This window comes from Phlebotomus papatasi, chromosome 1 (genome assembly GCF_024763615.1).
Source record: "Phlebotomus papatasi isolate M1 chromosome 1, Ppap_2.1, whole genome shotgun sequence".
Taxonomy (NCBI): Eukaryota; Metazoa; Arthropoda; class Insecta; order Diptera; family Psychodidae; genus Phlebotomus; species Phlebotomus papatasi.
Genome location: NC_077222.1, coordinates 775,055 through 798,570, shown reverse-complemented (window position 1 = coordinate 798,570; position 23,516 = coordinate 775,055). Strand labels below are relative to the sequence as shown.

General features: G+C 32.3%; 1 protein-coding gene across 8 annotated transcripts in view; it reads right to left on the bottom strand.

Moving 5' to 3' along the window:
• Positions 1 to 2,174: 2,174 nt before the first annotated feature.
• Positions 2,175 to 23,516, bottom strand: part of LOC129799830 (homeotic protein antennapedia) — a 226,957-nt gene continuing 205,615 nt past the window's right edge. For all 8 annotated transcript variants that reach the window (XM_055844062.1, XM_055844070.1, XM_055844063.1 and 5 more), the window contains one exon: positions 2,175 to 7,289. In XM_055844062.1, coding sequence (XP_055700037.1) covers positions 7,039 to 7,289 — 251 coding nt within the window. In that variant the 3' untranslated portion in view covers positions 2,175 to 7,038. The remainder of the gene's footprint in view (positions 7,290 to 23,516) is intronic.

Sequence of the window (23,516 nt, the reverse complement as noted above, 5' to 3'; positions counted from 1 at the left end):
AATTTAAGGACACTTATGGTCCCTGCACATTAGAGAAATTTATGTCCACAATTGAGAGTTTTCCTACATAAGCATAGGGAATGTTTTTCAATATTGACATAAATTTCTCTAGTGTGTAATGGCCTCTACACACTAGAGAAATTTATGTCCATATTGAGGCAATTTGCTTATACTTATGTCGGAAAAACTGGCAAGTATGGACATAAATTTCCTTAGTGTGTAGAGGCCATAATGGCCTCTCCACACTAGAAAAATTCATGTCCATATTAAAGCAAATTATGTACACATGTGAAGGAAAAATTTTTCGATATGGACATAAATTTTTTCATGGCCCCTACACACTAGAGAAATATATATCCATATTGAAGAATTTTCGCTACACAAGCGAAGGAATTTGCTTCAATATGGACATAAATTTCTCTAGCGTGTAGAGGTCATAAAGGCAAATTTGTGAAAAATATCTGCTAAAATAGAGTATTTTAAAGTAAATCGCTTGCATATATGCACATAAATCTCGTCAAAATGCTTCATATTAACAATTTTCTCTCATTTAGTGGCTAATAAGACTTCTGCGCATTGGAAAACATTTTTCGGTCAAAATGGAGTATTTTGACACTTTTATACGCTTTTGAACAAAAATGTTTCTATTACATTCTAAGTCAAATTTTTGTCAAATCTGAGTATTTTGACACAATTTGCGTGCAGCTCTGCAAGGGATGTACTTCAAAACGCTTCATTTTTACGGAAATTTCTCACATTGTTTAGTTACTTCTAGATCATTTTTTTAGTTCTTATTTTTATTTATTTTTTTTTGAATTTGATAAAATAATTTTGATATATTAATTTTGATCTCTGCCAAAGTAGTAAAATTTTAATAATTCTGCTGATGTGGCAATAAAATGGGGCACTTTTGAATGTGGGGCAGCTTTGAAATTGGGATTTCTCACATATTTTTAAATAAAATTGAGCCTAATCGTGATATTATTTAGCTGCACAAACAGATTGAAAAGCTAAATTAGATTATGATACAGCTCAGTTTCATATTTAAACACAGGTGAAAAAAAAACCAATTTCAAAAGTGCCCCATATTCAAAGATGCCCCATTTAAATATTAATTATCAATTTTTTTTGTGCGTAGTTCCAAGCGGTAGCTCATAAACAATTGGAGCAGCTCGAGTTTCTGGTACCCCGAAAAGTCTATAGGTTCCTATGGTTTCCTAAAAAAGTGCATAGGTCGCCTGGACAGATTTATCCTAATTTTCCAAAATGAGTTACCCACTTCTTGCGTAGCCCATAAGCTTCTTATGTTTCATAAGGCGTCTACACATTGGGAGCAATTTTCGTCAAAACTTTTTGGCGAAAATTGCTTCCAATGTGTAGAGGCCTTTAAACATTTCGAACAACCCCTTAAAAGTTTGTGTTCAGCCCTGTTAATGTTTCTTGAATGTTTCATCATCTTCTATCTTATGCTTCTCACCAATAGTTGGTGGAGTTATGTCCTTTGTTCTTGGTCACAAAGGGCCCTTTGTTGTCCGTAATAACTTAATCGAAAATGAACATCTCCGAAGCCTGGTGGTGAGACAGAGTTCAGACAGGTCGCTCTGAGGCTGATTTATGATGAAAAACATTGAGTGATAGGAACCAAAGAGAGGGCTCATGCATGAAAAATTGACCATGATTGATTGACGAAATTAGCCCGCCATTTTCCACCGAAAAAAATGTCTTATTTGTCCCTTCGAAAGTCTGGTGCAAAAATCGATTTTTTAAAATATTTTACAATGTTTTTTTTATTGTTATCTTATACTTCTTTTTTTTCTTGTATATACGACAATATTATTTAAGTTGTTGTGTATATAATCTATGACGGTTCTAAACAAAAAAAAATTGATGGTCTCGTTTCAACACGAAACTTCACTTCTTTTTATCTAATATTTATAGTAGTAATGGTACCTCTTCAAGTGTCTGTTTACACATTTCAAATTTTCTCATTCCAATAGTTTTTTTTTAAGAATTAATTATTCAATAGATTTTTTCTCATTTTTTTTATATCTTTCTTTTTTTTCAATATTTAGAAACCAATTATACCAATAGAAAAATTTTTTATACTCTAAATTTTACTATTCCTTACAAATGAGAGAAATAATTTTTTGAGTGCTTCTCAAAATTTGCACAAATTTTTCTTTTTTTTAATATCAATTTTTTTCTTTACTATTTTTTTTTGTAGAAAAATGTCCCATATATTTTCCCAGTAAGAAGGAAAAATTAAAGATTTCACGCTCACCTGTGGCCTGCAGAATTTTTCCGTGGTTATTCGTTACAATTTTGTTTGTTTTTTTCTTTTTAAATAATAGTTGTTACATTATAACAAAAATAATCACAATTTCACATTACTGTATCAATGTTATCTTACATTCTTAAAATCTATAGGGTTTGCTTGTTTTTTTTTTACTTTTCTCACTTTCTATTTAAATATATTATAAATTTTTTTCTTCATTTTTTATTACTCTCTTGCATCGTCTTTAATACAAATATACATTCTGTGCCCATTCTTTTTGCCTCTAACTCTTTTTTTTTGTTTTTTTTTAAGGTGAAAATAAAATGAGTCATGCGCCTGAAAAATGGGAAAAGTCTAATTTTACGCAATTTTTATGCTTGCCTTTTTATTCCTCTACAGTCTCATTGGGACATTTCTTATCTGTAGAACTTCCCAAAGATACCATTTTTCTTGCAGAGGTCAAAGAGACAAGTGTTTGAGGTGATAATATCACCTTTAAAATTTTGTAGTGACTCCATTCTGAAAGGAAAAATTTGCAATATTGTTTCTTAAAAATTTGTCAAGAGAATGTTTAAAAATATTGGAAAAACAGCCAACTGGATCTTGTTTAAAATTTGTCAAACTGATATTATTTCTCAATTTGACAAACCTTTGTTCCTTTTGACAAATTTTAACAAACAAATTACAAACTTTTTTTTTTCAGAAACAGCTTAATTTAGTGTTTTTTTTATTGTTTTTAAAATATATATAAATATCGAAAAATGCTTTCTCTTAACACGTTAAAAGTTTTTCTTTAATTAGAATTTATTAGAATATCTTTTAAATGGTAAATACAATTTTTTTTGTCACTAAATATCATACATTTTGGGGCGGTTGTTCAATTTTTACGTATATTTGTTCAATTTTCATCCACAGTTCTTCGTCGATTTTGCCTCCAAATCAACAATTTTGTCAGTCAGGTTTCTTTCAGGGGCTGGAGGGAAGAAATGATACTTAAAATTTCTGGGAGGACATTTTCTTAAACTTCTGAGAATTCTATTACTTTGACAAGAAAGATTTAAAAAGGATATCATTTAATAAGTTCATCAAATGAATGGCAAAACTTTGCAAAGATCAACCTCCATTTGACAAACTTTAAACAAAAAAAAATCGTTAGAAAATCTTTCTTTTCAAGGAAACTATTGGCATTTATTTTTCTTTTCTAATACTCTTCTTCTTGCTCTTGATGTCTTACATATGGGCACACATTAATGTTTTGTTTTATATAAAAAATACACCACTATTTGTTGATTTATTTAAATTAATTCTTTAAAAAGACTTTTTTTTTATTTTCAATTACAGAAAACTATGGCTTTGGTATGCGGGTAAAAGAGATTCAGGGTACTGTCAAATGCTATTTAAAAACTATTTGCTTCTTAACTCGTTTATGACAAATGAATATGAGTCAAATAATAACGATGATGGGGCAAATTAAAAGAGTATTATTGCGACGTGTACTTTCTGAATCAATCAGTTAAAAATTACACTGTTTCTTTTCTCTTCATCTTCTTTTAATCTTAATTTACAGACTATTTTCACATCACTTTTTCTTGCCTATTTTATACAGAGATTAGTTTCTACATTATTCGGAAGGAATTCACTGTTAAAATACCTGCAGAAAGATCGATAAATTGATAATAAGGGTCATTGTACGGGTTTATAATCAGGTGAGATTCTCATATTCCACTTAAAAAATAATCAAATGGATGAGACTTCGATTCTAATTGTTAGAATTCAATGATCGATAGTATAAATAAATGGTTTTGGCAAATGGTAAATGTCTTTAGAACATTGCAGTTTTATCGTATCACCGGTGGTGGCGCTAAAAAATAAAAAAAACGATGTTCAAATTCTCAAAGTTGGTGCATTGAAGTCCACGAAGAGACTTGAGTTCTGATTGTTTGAATTCGATCAATTAAAACGTAAATAAACGGCTTTAGGAAAAGTTCAACGTTTTAAGAACATCATAACTTTGTGAGATCACCGCTAGAAACGCTAAATTATGGCAAAATCGATTGCCAAATCTTCAAAGTTGAAACATTGAAATTCTCGAATAGATTTATTTGGCAAAATATGATCATAATTAGCGAAAATAAACCTATCAGAGAAAAGCTAAGAGCTTTTGGATCTTGACACCTTTGTATGTTCACCACTAGGGGCACTGAAGTAGAATAAACAAGCTTCAAAGTTTAAATGCTTTAAAAATGTATGAATTGAGTTCAAGTGTTTAGCATGTTTTGCTTCTTTTTTACTTTTTCCGGTTCTTTACTTTCAAATGATATAAAATAAATTTTCAAAAAAAGAAAAGAATAAATAACCGATCCATAACCGATTGAAATCAGTCCAAATTGTTTTAGAAATAATCTCTCTAGAGTTGTTTGAATGGCATTAAAAAATTCATTATGGATCATTTAATGGCATAGGAAAAAATGACTGGCAAAATTACACCCTAAACAATTCAAAGACGATTTTGGGAGAATTCTATAAATTTTCCAGACACAACTATAATTCGATTTCTACGGATTTCTAAAAGTTTGACTATAAGAATCTCACCTGTCATAAATTGAAAAAAAACGCCTACCGTTTATTTTTACGTTTCCAATTACTTTCTGTTAAAAATTAATCTTCAACTGAATTTTCAAAAGATCTTTCAGCAATTTTTTTTAACTAGAAAATTCCTTCTTTGAGTTTTCAGATTTTTCGTGTCAATGGGGTTTTCTTAGATGTTCTCTGAATTTGAAACAAGGACTCTTACAAAAAACATCCCTTAAATTTCCAAAAAAAAGAGCAATAGTCCAATTTCTTGTTGATTTTGCAGCCAAATCAAATACAAAAACTCGGTACTTAGGGACTCCGTGGCGTCAAAGACGAATAATTCAAATGTCTTACTAAAATTTGAATTATTTCAAATACTCTACATAATTTTTTTTTAGAAATTTTTCTCACTTACCTCGCTGAAATTTTGTATACGTCATATCCAAAATTGAGAATTCACTTGCGAATCACAATGAAATTACAATTAAAAGGGTTCTTTTCTTCTACTTTTCTCTCTTCATCTTTAGCAATAAATCTTACAAGATGATCCTTTTTTTTTGAAAATTAGTTCTCTGTTTCATTTCTTTTAATTTGCAAATTTCCTTTTAATAATATATTTTTTGTGTGTTCTTTTTTTTTGTTTCTTGGGAGTACAATTAGTAAAATTTTCCTCTCGATACTTTTCTTAATTTATTTAAAAGTCTAAATACTTTTTTTTCTTAAAATTTTCTTTAGGGTTTTCTTTCACATACTCTATGTACAGTTAAAAATTGTCCAGCACTTTTGTACGTATATTGGGTAAATTTTTTATTTTTAATAAAATTTTCTTTTCGTCTCACAAAATTACTTTATTATTTTTTTCTTGTGTTTTTATGCTCTTTTTTCCATTTGATTGCACTGAATCACTGGCCTCTAACTATTTTTTTCCTCATTTCTCTTGGCTTCCAATTCCTCAGAGTCCATTGTACTATGCAACAATTTTGAACTTAATTTTTGTTGGATTGGTTCAAGTATTTACGAAAATGTTTATAATTTTGATTTGTATTCGGTTTTGCGCCGGTAATTTAGGCAAAAGTGTTTTTTCTAAATTTTGGTATTTGGAGTACAATTGCTCTGAATCTGGTGAACTGATATGATTCTTCATAAAGAAAAGGTAAAAGGTCTTTGAATTTCCGACAATTCTCTAGAACTTGAGAACTTTGTAAAACCAACACCAGAGGCGCTGTACTCACATATATCAAAATACATTGAAAAATTGCAGGTTTTCCGTGCCTTCTGACATTCTTCAAATATTAAAAAACTGTTCCCCGCTTAAAGACCTTTAACTCTCCCTGTATAAAGAATAAAATCGGTTAAGTAGATTATGAGCTGTGGTAGTTTGCATACCAAAAAATACCAAAAGAAAATTGCCTGGATTACGGGGTCAAAACCAAAATGAAATAAAAATTATAAACATTTTTATAAATGAAAGGATCCAATTAACAAAAAGCATCCTTAGGCCCTGGACCCATATTCGCCGTTGCATAGCGTTTCTAACTTTAAAATTTTTCATTTGTTTTGTGTGACAATAAATACTTTTTCTTGATGTTGTAATTAAAAAAAAAAACCCATGCTTTTCTTTCACGACAAATGTTGATAGGAATTTTTATCTCCAGTGTTTGTATCTTTTTTTTTCCTTAAAGATTTTTCTTTATTAGTAAAATGGGGTCTACTTTTTACACACGAAATTATACGCATAATATATTAATTTCATTACTAACTCTTACACGTTTACTCATTAAATATTAATATATTTCTTTTAAATTAATTTGAGGTCACATGAGTTGGTTTTCATTACTATTTTTTTTATTTATTTAATTTCTCATTTAAATCTCGGGATCCACAGAGTTCATCATCAATGCCTTTTCTTGGCTTCCTTTTTGCGAAGGAGGTTTCAACACTTTAATTTTAATAATTTTTTTTGCACAAGATGCGTAGGAGAAATCATTGAGACACTCTTATCAAACTCATTTAAATTCCAATTTACTGGTAAATTGTCACCGGGAATTATTTGTGGTCTGGAGGGGGAAACTTAAAGAGGAAATTTCCATTTGGATCAAAAGAAACACCACAATTATTGCCAAAGTGTCCGAGGATAAATCATTTAACCTGAAAATTGAATTTAAAATTTAAAAATAAATTCGCGGGATTTACTGTGGACTTGTAGGAGGTGTAATTTCATCGGCATTGTCCCCAGATCCAGGCTCGCCTTTCGTCTTATTCTCCTTTTTCCACTTCATTCGACGATTCTGGAACCAGATCTTAATCTGGCGCTCCGTGAGGCAGAGGGCATGGGCGATCTCGATCCGTCTCCTCCGTGTCAAGTATCGGTTGAAATGGAACTCCTTCTCCAGCTCCAGCGTTTGGTATCTTGTGTACGTCTGTCTGCCACGCTTTCGTTCTGAAAGAATGAAGAGAAAAGCATGTTTTTGTGGGGAAAATTCGTAAATTGGGAAATTCTCTTGCGGGGGAGAGAAATCGTTTAATTGCACCCAGAGAAGAAATTTTTGGGAAGTTAATTGAGCTCTAGGGGCTCCTTTGCCACTCTTTTCCCATCATTTCCATTCGCGAATAGAGCTGTATATAATCCAGATTGAAGATTGAGATCAACGTTATTTATACTTTTTTGGTATTTTTTATTTTGTTCCATCTAACCCTTCTTACATATTTTTTGAACGCTCAAACAATAAAGAAAAGCAAGGGAATATTTGCAAATTAATAACGTAATTTAAAGAACAAAATTATTATAAAACAAAAAATAGTCGAGACTAGGGCAGAAAGTCATAAAACGATTTCGATATAAATTCAATATCTTCCATGATAAATAAGATACCGCCATGAAATTTTATCCATAGACAGCTTCAGACCTTCTTTAATGTCGTAAATTTCGTCTAATTCTAACAAAGAATTTGGAAAACAAAAAATCGAAATTCTTAACACTATTTTTGGAATATTTTCCTTGGAGAAGATATCAATTATTACCTACATATTTTTCAAAATTGATGCACTAGTGATTATTTCCTGAATGATTTGGATTCTTTGCATACGAAACCGCTATTTATTTTAGAACTTTACAAAGATTATTTTCTCCAGATTTTTTAACTGCTCGAACTCCAAGAGAGAGCAGTTTTCACAATCTTTTTAAATTAAAAACGACCACTTGGGGTAAAAAGTAACAAAAGGTTTGGAGCAAAAAGTAAGAAAAATCGAAGAAAACGGCGAAAAGAGACGTAAATGCCCTGTGTAACCGCTTGTTGTTTGCATTGGTCAAAAGATTCGCAATCTCTTGTGTGTTTTGTTTTTCTAAAATAGCTTGTAAAGCGCTTTTCTTGCTCAAATAGAGAAAACGGTAATTTAAAAAATTTAGAGGAATAAATTTGTATTGAAACTATGTCATCTAGGTATTTTTTAAATTTACGGAAGCCCTTAACAAAGCGAATCAAAATGTGATAATACCCCATGCCCGGTACTATTTGCCCTAGAATTTTTGAGAATGGTCACAAAATTACCTTCTAGAAAATGGCTCGATAAACATATTTCCTTACAAAACAGAGGAAAATTACTTTCACAAAGTTATAGAGCGGTAAATTTCCTATAAAACTGCGCTAGTTAGAAATTTCTGGGGCGCCCTCGGGTAGTTTGTAAAATATAAAATATTCGTTTTGTGGCTCTTTGCCCCAGTTTCCCCTACTAAACCATTTTACTATAAATTTTTGAGTTTTTAAAACTGAAATGAGAGTTTAAATTCACAAAAGGCATTTTAGGATCATCTTAGGCAACACAAGGTAAGGGAATCCCTACTGTAATCTCTTGTCCTCTCATCCTCTGGTCTTATCCTGTGAAATCTAACAACTATTTAGAAAAGAAGTCCCAGTGCCTACAACTAGGGGGAAGTGGGGCACCTTTGAAATTTGGATTTTTCTCCTATGTTTAAGTGAAACTGAGCCATATCAAAATGTAATTTAGCTTCTCAATCTTTTTGTGCAGCTAAGTTATCTCACGATAAGGCTCAATTTTGATTAAAAATAAGTGAAAAATGCCAATTTCAAATGTGCCCCACTTTCAAAGGTGCCCCACTTCCCCCTACCTCGTATTTACCGGTGCCTAACTTTCCTATAATTTTTATGATTTGCAAGAGCTTTAAAAACATAATTTATATTTTATTCTAATTTCTTTTAACAAATCTATTTTTCTTTAATACGTCGAGCATTATTAGGAAAAAAAGTTTGTTTTGCTTCATAAATGAGATTTTTCAATTATTTTTAGTTGAAATAGTTGAAAATCGCGAGAAACGGTCCCAGGAGACTGTTCGTAACTACCCCATGGACATGCATTATACTCCCTCCGTTCCGAAATAAGTCGTACGTTTGGCGAAAAATTAGGAATTATGGAACGGTTTCAGAGAATGTTTTTGTTATTTTCAAATATCTTATGTATGAACTATCCTCCATGTTCAGGGATAATATGGGGATCCTATCACGATGGTAAGTTGAGGAATCGATATGTTGAAGTTGTCCATTTTTCGAGTTTTTTTTCAAAGAGCTCCGGTAGATAGTTAATTACTGCAAGATGGACTGTGATTAACATTACAGGCTAGAATTTGTTCTAAATTTTTAGTATGCACAAGTAGAACTCAACAATTCTTACCGATATGACATTTTTTATATCTCAAATTTTGCATAATGAGCAATAAAAGAACATCCTTTTTTTATGTGTTCGAATATCTGGATGCAAAATGGTGAGAGATAGGGACTTGGGACCTCCAGCGGACCCCCATAAGTTGACCCTGGGACCATTTATATGTTTCTCTAAAACATATCCAGAATTGAAGAAAAAAATCGCACAACGTGTTTTCGAACAATCCCAAAAAAACATGATTTTGGAGGGGAAGGGAAGGAGTGGGGGCAAAATAAAGGACATATTAACGGTCCCAGAGTCAACTTATGGGGGGGTCCCCCGAAGGTCCCAAGTCTCTATCTCTCACCATTCTGCACCTATTTTAGATTGAAAATAAAATGCCAAAAATAAGATATTTTTAAGACATTCCTGCCTCAACATACCATGAAGACTGGACCCCAATTTTAGTTCTGGACATTAGCAATAGTTCCTTACAAGAGATAATTGTTGATACACAAAACATTTACCAACCAACTTTACCTTAATCGCAATTTTACCCAAACGTATGACTTATTTCGGAACAAGAATTTATCCCAAACGTACGACTTATTTCGGAACGGAGGGAGTATTATTTTCAGTAAATTCACGAATGACATAATTTATCATTTACTTAAAAATGATAATAAAAAAATTAAAAAAAAAAGTAATATGAAATTTCACATTTAGTTAAAAGTAGTAATGAAAACAAGTTTTATTTTGAATTTCAAAAGTAAGTAAGTAAGAAAAATTTTAAAAGAAAACTTTTCAGAACTTTATCTGTGACTTGTTTTTTTCTGAGAATTAAAAAAATAATTATTTCCTTTGTAAAAAAAACAACGAATTCATTCCACATCGTTCTACTTCAAAAAAGATAACTTTGTACAAATATAGTAATAGCACCGATTAATGTGAATGGATATTTGCACGATATTTTGATCAAGAAGACATATAATGTAAATTTAGAATAATTACAACTTCATGATGTTTATCTCAAATCTCAAATAAAACATCAGTAACGAAAAAAAATTGATTGTTAAAAGCTCATTAAATTAATCTAAATCTCATCTATAGACTTTTCCGGATTTCCCTATCAACTCTGCTATCTTGCGGACTGAATGCGTGATTGACGTCATTGGATTGATTACATCTGGTCAGATAAGAAATCAAGCTCTTCCAAAGCCACCCACCCAGTTTTTCCGGGTGCGGAAAACTTCGTGCGTGCACCCTAAAGATTTCCAGGGAAAAATCATTAAACGAGCACCATCCTCAAGAGAATCAATGGCAGGCCTCTCAAAAAATGGCCGAACTGGTGGACTATTAAATAGCCATTAGAGTTTGATGGTTATTTTTGAGGCATAGCACAAAAAAAAAAAAGAGAAACAAGAGCCAAACACGAGATACGATAATCCAGAGTCATTCCTCATCATTCGGGGGAGAAGGAGTGGTTTCGAGGGCAACCAAACATTTGAGAACTAAAAAAAAAAAACTAACAACAACGGGAGGAACAGAAGAAACTGGCGAGAAGTCGAAATGAGATGGCGGAATTGAATTGGAATTTAATTATGATGAGAAATATAATTATCTGATTCAATGTCCGCGGGCATTCAATTACCTTCCTTCTCTGGGTAATAATAGCCAGTGCTCTCTGAAAAAAATTAATAACACTTCCCCACCATTGGCTATGAAATGAGCTCTCTCTGTATGCATTACAAACTCCTTAAGTCATTTGCCACGCAGTGGATATTACTCTTTTGTTTGATGGTTTGTCCAAGAATTGAACACCAAGCACACCTGAGAGATGAATGGAGGATGAGGGCCCTAGCCTGGCCAGCAAAAAAGAGCATCTCCTAAGCCAGGACGTACAAAAAAGAAGCCCCCATTTCTTTTGTCAGCTGGAGATGAATATAAATTTGGGTGTCAAAAATTCGCCGCAATTAAGAAAACGGTCATCAAGGTAGATTCAAATTAATGGAAAAGTGACTCAAGTAATCTTCTTAACAAACCCATATACTAAAAGCCTAATAAAATTTTGTGTCATCAGATCGAGTTCAAACTTTGACAAAGTGTTTCTCACAATTTCTAATTAATCTCTCTATGCAAATTTTAGACCAAAAATACTGAGTTTAAGGATTAAACTTATCTCAATAAAGACTGTACGATATTGACTGTGAAGTCTTAAATGTCTTTTTGCCTTTTCTTCTCAATTTACTCATCGTATTTACATTAGGGCCCGTTTAGACAGGGATATTTGGAAATTTACTGGTTCGTTTTTTAAACAAAATTTTCCAACCGTCTGTTACGATTAAGGTCGTAGGGTGGAGTATACACTTATGGGTATTATACACTTACGGACAAAAATCTTAAGTTCTTACGTAAAACAGATTTTGAAAAGTTATAAAATTATTAGTGTATGATCTAATTAACATTTTTTTTGATTTTTCGAAACGTAAGTTGTCCATAAGTGTATAACATCCATAAGTGCAGACTCCACCCTAACCAGGATTTTATTAAGAAGGACGCCAAATTGAAGAATTGTTCCCAAACAAATCGTTCTTCGAAAACAAAGAACAAGAGTTTCCTCCAAAATTTGCAAAAATCCGATTTTTAGGAATTTGAGTTTATTTCAAAATCAAGAAAATCCATATTAAGACCTTTAGAAAAAATCCATTTGGAAATGTTTTTCTACACCGATTTTAACGATTTTGATGGATTAAAAAAAATCTCCCAAGGCCAATATGGCTTTTAAACTCTTACACGTGAAAAATACGGCATAAATCCAACGAGCAATTTTGGGTGATAATTTTAATAAAGAAAAGTGTTCTTTAGTGCGTCTAATAATTTAATTTAAGTCTAAGCTATCGGCGGATTTTCTAACCTGAAATATTAAATAAAAAAGTGGTTACCAATATAATATGCCTGGTCTTAAAAAATGAAGATTGAAGAGGTTATATTTGTCAAAAGATTTTCTGTTATCATTCTAGTTTATTTATGAAAATATATATAGTATACACAATTCGGTTTTTTGAACTTGGCACCGTTCCGGAGCTTAAATGGTGCGAGATATCGACTTCAGATCTTCGGTGACCCCCCATAATTGGATAGTATTTCGGTCGATTTTTTCTTTCTCCCCTGGATTTGCTCAATTTTATTTATTTATTTATTTATTTGGAAAGGTCTTGAAATTTCCAACTTAATCGGTCTTAATCAATAAACGGTTAAATACCGTTAAAATCTATTTAAAATCTATGAATTTGTTAAACACTAAGTGTAACAATAAAATTGAAAAAAATTGAATTATCGGTTAATGAATTATTTTTCTCTGATTTTTTTTTTGTTGATTTTTTTGACCTTATGTTTGTTTTGAACCAGATGTTCAACGGTAAGAGATATTGCCTTTAGATCTTCGATGACCCCACTCCCATCCCCATAAATGTACGTTATCTCGGACGCTGTTTTTTTTTTAAATTATGAATAATTAACAGATTTGATTCTTAAAAGCAAGCTTTTGAAAATAATTTAAAAAATAAGGTTTCACAGGTGAAATTCTATACGTTGAAGCATAGACAAAATTGAGACAGGGTGGAGCTCGATAATACAGGCTTCAGATCTAAGGCTTAGCTATATAGTTTAACTTCTTTGATTTCTTATCAGTAAAGAATTTTTGGAAAATTTGGACTTAAGTTTGGATTCTTAAAGGTAAATGATCAATTACATTAAAAAAAAAACAATAACATTAATATCTATTTAAGATATTGAGACCTTAGGGAATTAGGCCTCTAGTCTGAAGCCCGTATAAGGGATCTTAATTTACAAAGAGAGGGTTTGAATCCGAATGCTCTCGTTTTAGTCGGCCTTCTGTGAGGAAGACCATATTGAGAATCTCGCATACAATAAGCTGAATCAGTCTTATCATCGCTAGCTTTTCTTTTATGCAGCCTGATTAATATGTTTTGAATCCCTCTGCCAAAGGTGTGAAAACCAACATGAAAAATAATTAGAAAGTCTTGGTCAGAGGGGGTTGATCTCTTTGACCCCCTAAACGGCAAGCCTTTAGAGGGAATCCCCCATAACCATAGGCCAGAAAATTGTCTTGTGGTGTAATGAAAGCGAACCTTGGGAAGGAAATAAATCAAAATTTTCCTGCCACATTCATAATTAATTCATTAATTTTCTCTCCCTCTGCGCTTTGCCCCCACCAACCAGCAAAGAAATTCCCGACCGAATTCTTCATATTTGGCGCTTGTCTCGGGGATTTTATAAATAAAAGCCTTTTGTTCATCTCAAGCCCTTTTCGCCACCAATTTTCCCGCGCGCATCTCCATTTTTCCTCGGAACGAAACGCGCTTCAACATCAAAAGACCTCACTACCAAGTATTTATTCTTGTCAGTGGGAAACATGTGTTTTGAGCCCAACTTGTGATTCCTAGCAATTTCAGCTTTGCCAGAAAAGATGAGAAGAAGTTTGAAAAAAAAAGCCCAGCAACACTTCCAATGGGGATTAAATAAATGACGACGTGATATTAATTTGCAATCCAACATGAGGAATTTCGGCTTGGAAATTTAATCATTGGAGATGAGAAAAGGACGCAAAAACCGCAAGAATGTCCAAGAAGACGAATGGGATGCGCGAGTAGATTATCTTTTCAATCGCATCAAAGAGTTATTATCTCAAGGATTAGCTCTTGAATACCGGGAAATGTCATATAAGAATTTTAAAACAAATTTTCTAATAAAAAAACTAATCTTAAAACTTACATAGAACTACAAAACTGGATAAAGAAAGGGTTTAACTTGAAAACTTAAAAAGAATCTACATCCAAAAGGTGTAAAGATGTAAAGGTTATCATAACTATCTTTAAAATTACAGAAAACTCAAAAAAATGTTATTTTCATTTCAGATTCGTTTTTATGAAGCTATTTTAATTTTCAGCTTGAAAGAAATTTGATACTTTTAAATTAAATAATCTTCTTTGGAGTATCAGAATCACCTTCCAATTTACTTCCAAAAGAGAATATTTTTTGGTTCACTTCATTTGGCTATACACTGGAATGTCGCAGGAAATATCCCCCAATGGTTAGTGTCTGAGATAAATGTTATCGACTCCCTCTTACAATCTCCCAAAGTGTGTCCTCGCTAAAATATAAAGTCTAACACACTTTATATTTTATTTCAAAACGTTCCAAGATTTATTCAGATTGAATTTTAGTACAAACAAAATATATAAATTTAAAGAGTAATACAGTGAATAAAAATAAATAACATTTGTTTCTTTCCTCTCGGAGTATAAAGAAAGTGAATATAGTTTCAACAGGATTGAGATAAATCGTAAATCAAATTATAAATTGAAGTTAAAATCCTCAAATAAAAGATAAAGAATTATTTAATTAAAGGAAATCTTAATAAATAATTTTTTAAAATCTAATGTTGATAATGTTGATTTTAATTTATCCTGTGTTACTCATCTACAACGTTGAGATGTTTAGATTTGAATCGATTGTTTTAAAAAATGTACTTCAAATGGTTTTTCTAAACGATCTTGCATCGCAAAAATCACGTAAATCACGTGTTTAAATTTTTCATTCACTATCAGTTCCATCCCATCACATTGCAATTCTGTCTAATTTTATTTACAAAAACTATTTATTAAAATGAGCCATTTTCATTGAGAAAACTTTCAGATTTTCGTAATTCTCAATTCACCCAAAAGCTCGCAATAAAGCTCAGTTTTGAATCTGAACATCTCGTTGAGATTTAGTGGTTTTGATTTAACTTCTTGGTAAAAATGGATTTAAACAATCGAAACGTTTATGAATGAACTGCTAAAGGATATTTTTAGTCGTTTGATATGCGAATTGAAGTATTAAAAGAGACAATAAAGGGAATTTCTAACCATCACCACTTTAAAAAAGAAACGATACTTTTCTTCGACGCAATTCGGACACTCTGCTAAAGCACTATTTTCACCTCCAAGGAACTCAAAATTACTTGATTTTCATCTAAAAACACCTTCACTGAGAAATGCAAACAAGTTTTCAACTCCGAATGAAAAAAGGTGCTTTTATGAGAAAATGTTCAATTTGATTGAACTTTTCCGCATAGAAGCTTAAAACTAAAAATTGGGTACAGTTTTCCAGACTGTTCCTATCGGGAACAGCGCCATCCATCGAGTTTTTTCTGACACTTGCCTGCCAGTTAGTCGTCAGCTGAGCTATCTGAAATTCTCATAAAAGAAGTATTCTTTTACTTAAGAAGAATTCTATTATGAGAATTTTAGATAGCTCAACTGACGACTAACTGGCAGGCAAGTGTCAGAACAAAACTCGATGGATGGCGCTGTTCCTGATAGGAACAGTCTATGAAACTGTTCCCACTTTTATTTTTAAGCTTTTATGCGGAAAAGTTCAATCTAATTGAAATTTTTCTCATAAAAGCACAATTTTTTTTCATATGGAGTTAAAAATTTTCTAAAAATTTTATTGAAAAGTTTCTAAATAGAAATGGCGCATATATACTTAATTAAATAAGATCAAATTTAAATAAAAAGAATTGATTTTTAATTTTGAATTAAAAAATGATCAGACCCATAAGTTTAAAATTGGATAATCTGAAACAAAATTTACTATAATAATTTAGAAAAAAAAACACTATCTGAATTAGTGTTTTTTTTTCAGCGTAAAATTTTTTTTTTCAAAATTAGTCTAAGGTTGAACCACAAATCTGTTGAAGAATAAAATCGCGTTGTAAGTTTTAGAAATTTTATTTGATAGATAATCTCGATAATCCTATATTCAATGTTGAACTATAGTACCTTTTGTAGGTATTATTTATTAATTTTTAAATATTTTTTTTATATTTTCATAAAATCAAACTTCCTAAAAGAGATTATTTCTCTTTTTTTAATTGTAAGTTACATCATGTCTTTTGAATAGTGATTGTTTGAGAACCCTCTTGAGGAATTTTCCATAAAATTCCCCATGATTTGCATTTTATGTTCTTGTAAATAATTCAACGAATTTCATCCACATCCCAGCCACAAACTCACCCTCCCAATTTCCACCCTCGAGAGATTTTGAAGTAAAAAGAAGCCGGGACTTAATTGTCGGTAGAAAATGACATTGAATAATAACTTGTGGCATTGTGAGGTTGTTTTTCTTTGCTATGGATGCATCCTTCTTGAAGGCCCATCCCGAAATGGCAGGATGTTTTCGGGATGCGATACCCATATCAAAATTCTCGACAACACAAGAGATTCCGGTGAGGAATGTTTGGAGTTTGGAATCCAACATCGATGGGTGGGTATTAAAATCCTTGACTTGATGGGTCGCACCACACAAAGAGATGATGCTGGGAGGAATGCTTGGTGAGAAAGACATTCTGGGCACACAAAAAAAAGACGAATCCTCCAAAGCACATGTGCCTGAAACGCAATGGAATAAAAAAGATCCACAAGCTCTTGGCGGATGGTAATATCATCTCCATATCTTGGAAGAATTTTTCTCTGTCGAGGGGAGGAATAGAGAAATAATTAGACGGAAGTTTTTGCCTTCTTGTGATTATCCGATTCCAAGAGAGAAATAGTAAAAGAGAAAGAAACAAAAAAGCAGAGATTAAAGACCTAGTCAGGAAGACAATTTTGATTTATGGATGAAAATTGGATTAAAATTGATGTAAAATTTGAAGATATTAAATTCGACTGGTACAGGAAAGTTGCCTCCAAATCTTTTTTTTTCTTGGGAGAGCCCAGAGAACACACCAAAAAAACCAACCAACGTCTTTTGCTGTGAAATTGCAATTAGAGGGGAATTATTTCGAGCTTTTCACTCAATTTTCGACCAAATTGAACTTTAATATGATTTTAATTACGATTTTGTGAGGAATGACTTGGACTTTTTCCCGCGGAAAACAAAAAGATACGCCAAATTATACTTCCAACGCCAATTGATAGATGCCAAGAGTTGAATAAACCTAATCTACCAAGTGATACTTCTTTTTCTCGCCCAAATTTTCCACCCAGCAATTGTACTTGGAAATATTTCAAACTAATTTCCTGCCTTATAATTGATTTTTGTTCTGTTTTCAACTCTAAATTAATTTGCAAGTTTAAAGGTGTGGGGACTATTGATGGTGGGTAATTTGCATGAGCCCTGCAGGGAATTCCCAAGACTTTGTTTACAAAAACACAAGAATTTTTCGTCGAGAGGGAAAATGATTGAATGGAAAAGTTTCTTTTTAAGTTCAGAAGCTTTTTTTTCTGTTGTTACCTACATCAAATTCGAACATATCATTTTAACCAAAGCTGTTAAAAATGTTGCAGTTTTATTTTTTATATATTTTTTTAAATTTTTTTAATTATTCATACTTCCTACTTTAAATTATTCTCTTAGAAATTGTCCTAAAATTCCTTTAAGTACTAAATTTTATATAGATTAGTAGACATGTATAATAATTGTTATATATTGAAAGTTTAATTCCAATAAAAGAATTTAAAGGTTTTGATAAATTTGTGATAATATTAGTTCTTAATCTTCTGATGAAAGGTTTTACCTCAAAGAATAATTCCCCATCTTTCCTTTCGTTTTATTTTCTGTTTTTTACATGAGGAATAGTAATATCTAACAATTTTCATACGAAGTTTTGTTTATCAAACGGTTCGTGCTTTAACTTTTCAACGCTTTGATTTTTAATTTTAACCAAGACACACTTGAGAGAATTATAACAGACGGTTGGGAGATTTTATCTCAGAAACGAACCTGTAAGGGATTTTTCCCAAGATTTAATTAAATTTTAATTTAAAAATTTAAAAGTTTTAATAATTTTGTGACAACTTGAGCTGAAAATTACTGAAAATCCTCTTATAAAACGGTTGTACCTCAAAAAATAATTTCTATTTTTTTTGTTTCAAATTTTCTACACCAGGAATAATAATATCTAACAACTTTCTAATTTTTTTTATTCATCAAACATTTCGTGCTTTAACTTCTCAATGTTTAGACTTTTTATTTTAACCGGGACACACTTGGGGGATTATTAAAGACAGTTGGAGATATTATCCCAGGAACAAACCATCAGCGGGAAATTTTTCCAAGACTCACGATTCCACACGATTCTAAAACTCTATGGCATAAACGACCTAAATTTTAGAAAAAATATTATCAACATTTTGCATTCATGGTGACTCTTGATTCAATTACAAAAACCAATTAACTTAAATTATCATCAATAATTTTGACTTTGGGTGGAATTCCTTTATCTCAGTGTAGTTCAATTCTAAAGACACTATTTTATGCATGCTGTAACTATCCATAAAAGACATACAAACGCCCATCCCTGACGATGGGAATCCAATTAAAGTCCCGCGCGACACCCACGCATTTTGGGTGTTTCAGACCAATTGTGAATGAGAATTGGATTAATTTACACATAAATTGAGCTGTTGCAGAGAAATCAGTTTCTCTGGAACTCCAGCACAATGACGTCAGTGGCAAATCTATGATGTCTTCAATCATGCTATTGTCCTGCCATCCGACTTGTTTTCTTATCGGTCTCCGTTCTCTCTTGCGTTGCTGCCCCTGCCCCCAAAGACTCCCATTCACGCGGTGGAAAAGTATAATACATAGTATTTTCATGTGAGCGCAATGGTTTTGTGCGAGCCAGAACAAAAAGGGAGCTCCCAAAAGGAATAAAAGGGGATGTAAGGAGAAGGAAAATACGAAAAAAAAAGAGTGGAAAAAGACGCTGGAGAGATTGAGATGTAAAGCAAAATTGATTGCGCCCATTAGTTACATTGCCGTATGCAATGGGGACCATCAATCTGTGCTCGTGGATACCTTTTCTTGTAGCTAACCACACTTTTGCTCCTTCATATCCCACCCGATGTTAGCACTTGCGATGCACTTTAACTTGCCGCAACCGACAAAATATTCATGCAAGATGCATCCAACAAGACAACCCAAAGAAAAGTGCTAGCTAACACCAATAATACTTCAACTCTGTGCTAGATGAAAGATCTTTCTATTTTTTTAAATTGCTTATAAATGAATAAGTTTAACTCGAAGATCAAATTCAAAATCCGAAGAAAAGAAATTTTGACTTTTTGAAAATTGCGGAAGGTAGTTTATTAAAATTTAAATTTGTTAAAATTTCGAAGTACCTCCAGTATCGATGGTTTCAGTTTTCCTTTCATTGTAACTGAAAAATTAATTTTAGGAGGATATTACGTGATTATTTCAGAATTTCAAATTTCAAATTAAATAATGAATAATATCAGAATGCCACAATTAAGAAATTCAGACGGAAAAAGTGCTTAATCATACCATCATAAGCCTAGATCAGATTATACAGGTTTCACACCTAAGGCTTAGCCATATGGCTTAACTGCTATAATTTCTTGCCATAGTCAAGATATTTTGGAAAATTTACCCTAGGATTGGATTATTAAGGATAAATGACCTACTTAGGTTCTGAAAAAGCAATGAAATTGGTCACCATTTAGGATTTTGAGACCTTCGGGAACTAGGCTAAACCTGTGGTCTGAAAACTGTAATCTCATTATTAAGAAACATTGTTTTTTGTTTCTTAAGTTTTTTATTAAAACATATTAATACGAAAAAATCGATTTATCTGGAGCACGAAGAATCAAATCATATAATAGTGACATAGAACTCCATTTTGAAGCAAGTCTGAATTAGGCTACTCTACCCTAACTAGAAAAATAAGGTTTGAAAATACTAGTAAGAGTAAATTCAATTGGCAAAATATTAATTTAAATTATCGTTCTAGGCCTTTAAACACGAGAGATTGTGTTTGTCGTAAGCAACAGAATTTTCACACCTTGTAAATACGTTTCTCGAAAACAGTGTCTATTACGACAATTGCATTTTGGTGCATCACATTTAAGAATTCACAAAATTTTCAATTTGAAAATTGGATTTACAGATTTTTATAAATTTTCTAACAAGTAGTAAATTACTTAAAATTAAATTTGTAGAAGAAAACCTGTCAATGTTCTTTTGTTAGGCTATGAAAGTGTTCATACGGCAATAGGTGTAGTAATAGAAGGAAAGTTGGGTTTCGAACTTTCTAATTGGAGATGCAGTTTGTTTTAGGCAAATCTGTATCTATAAATCTATCTATCTGTATCTATAAATCTGCAATCTATGTTTTCCAAAATATCTCTCAACTCTGTGACAAACCCCTTGCAGTATAAAACAGCGATCTCCGTGAAATGCGGTGTGTCTCTTAAAGACTTAATAATAAGATGAAATTTATTAATGGAATGCAATTCCTTCGCATGAATCTTACGCTATAAACACATGAAGAATCACATGGCGAAGGACTTTTCTATATTGTCGCGATAATTGTACCTTTGGTCACATTTTCGTGATATGACACAATGGTATCGAAGGTAGAAGAAGCTGGATAAAAAAATCACTTTTTCTTCTGCTCATGAAGGATTCCATCTCAATCCTTGAACTTTTGTACTCTCTGCTGCTCCCTCCGGATAATACGTTATTATTGTGTTTTGGAAGTTGACTAATATCCCATCTATTGTCAAAGAAAATCGCGTTGCGATTTGGGAGAAAAGAAAAATTGCCCACCCACTATTTTTCGTATAGCCAAAAGAAGGGAAAGTGAAATAAATTTTTCCCTTTCTCCCCAAACTCAGGATTTTCTTCTTTTCGGAGATGGAGGTGTTTTTTGTGCCCAGAGAGAATTTCTTTGCTCTTTGAATTGGGGGGTGGAAATACGAAAACAATGAGAACGATTTTATTCACCGACTCTTCCTATTTATCGTGCTTTTTGCTCTCCTGTCCGGGAGCTTTTTTTGTCACTTTCCTTTTTCGCAAAATTCACACACAAAACCCACGAAAGAAAATAATCGGAAAATAGCGCTAGGGGGATGTGGGGCACCTTTGATATAGGGTACCTTTGAAATTTGGGGTTTTCCTCTTACTTTCAAAAGGAATGACGGTGTCCCGTTTCCCTCTATTTCGACATTAGTGGAATAAGCAGGAGATTTGTTGTATTTTTTTTTAACAATTAACCTACCAAGACCAAGGCGTAATTCATAATCAATCAGATTGGCTCGGGTTCCCAAAAAAATGTATGGGTTCCCCGGGTTTCCTGAAAAAAATGTATGGGTTCCCCAGCCGGATTGGCTCGAGTTCCCCGAAATGAGTTACCCCTCGACCAAGACCGGTCAAATTGACCGAATTGACTGGTTAAAACCGGTCGCTATCAAACTTTATGCATTTCCTTAAATATGCATGTAATAATATATTTCTCAATGTTTAAATTTTGATTATCTTCTCTTTTCCAAGTAAAATTTGTTGAGCATCCTACACTGAGAAAAAAAGAGGGTTCGATTAACATTTTTTCCTCATAACTTTAACACTTTTTAGGTGTAAAAATATATCAACATTTTTTAATGTTAATTTTACACCTTTTTAAGGATAAAATTAACATGATAAAGGGTAAATTTAATCCCCAATACACCTAAAAAGGATAATATTTACACCGATTTTGGATCAATACTGCAGGGTAAAATAAACATTTCCGGAATGTTATTTTAACTTTTTCGGATTTGTCTCAGTGTACCCTACCGCGGTCTGTCATTTGACCGAGCACGCTACCAAAAACGACCAAAAACATTCGCTAGGTTTAGTGTTCAGATTTCGAATGAGGAGTGATAATTTATTAAATTTGTCATGTCAATTTATGTTCATTAGTGAAGAAATCTCCTGAGATATAATGAAGTAAATTAAATTTCTGCTTTAATTTCGAAAAAGTTCGATGTCGAAAATGTTTTCTGTTATGGGACAACTTCAAAACAAATTCCAAAATACAGTAGACTCTCGCCAATTCGGATCTTTTAAGATCGGACAGATCGGACTACTTTTTAATTCGGGCAGCAGTTAAATTTGAAAAAAAAATTATCGATATTTTTCAAGTTTTCGAATGAAGCAAATATACTCAAATTTGCAGTGCTTTATCTTAGTTATGATAGAATTTTGCATTATTAAAGAGTTTTTATGAAATTTACCAGAAATATAAGTATGTAAACTTAATATGAGCCTGCAGAAGAACACAAAATCGTTGCATTTCAAATAATTTGACGCCCGAATTTCTCTCTAATTCGGGTGATATTTCGGTTCCAAATGCCCGAATTTGAGAGGGTCTACTGTAATAGAAATCATTGGAAGCCCTTTTGAAATAAACTAAAGAAACATTATTTTGGTGGAGAGTAAGAAGATGAAGGGATAAAGAAAAGCGTCTCTAGAAAATTTTATGGGGGGTCACCCAAGACCTGAAGTTGATATCTCTAACCGCTTGAACTTCAGATCAGCAAAAAGTTCAAAAATTTGCAAATTGTACAAAGAAAACCCTGGAAAGTTCTTTAAATTTTATTTTTCTTATTTTTATTTTTCTCTGAGAAGTTGAGAAGATCTTAGAAAAATCTTCGTTACTGAGTGAGACAAATAAATTCAGTAGCAACAGTTTAACGTGGAAAAAGCTCAAGATTTACAATAGTGGAGTTACCTGGTTGGAAGTAATTTCAAAATCATAAAAATGAAATTTTCAATTTGAAAAGAAAATGTTTGTGGGGATATAGCATTAAATTTTGGCATTGTGCTGAAAATGCTATCTTATTGTGCATAAAAAAGGATATCCACAAACTTTCCATGCCAAAAGAGGTGCTCTCCTTTCAGATGTGATTTGGGAAAGCGGAAAAATAGGCATAATTTTGGAGAATTAAATAAAATTGTGTAGAGAGCTTTTCATCCCCCAAACTCTCCTTTAAAAAAAAAACAAGGATGTAAAAAAGAAAGGAAGAGGCACAGAAAATTCACAGAAACGAATGTGTTGGGTCCAGAGAATGGGGTGTGTATCCCCCATATAGTTATCTAAACCAGAAAGCTCTTTAGTACATCAAGATGTCTGAAAACGAGCCACTTGTTGCAACATTGTTGA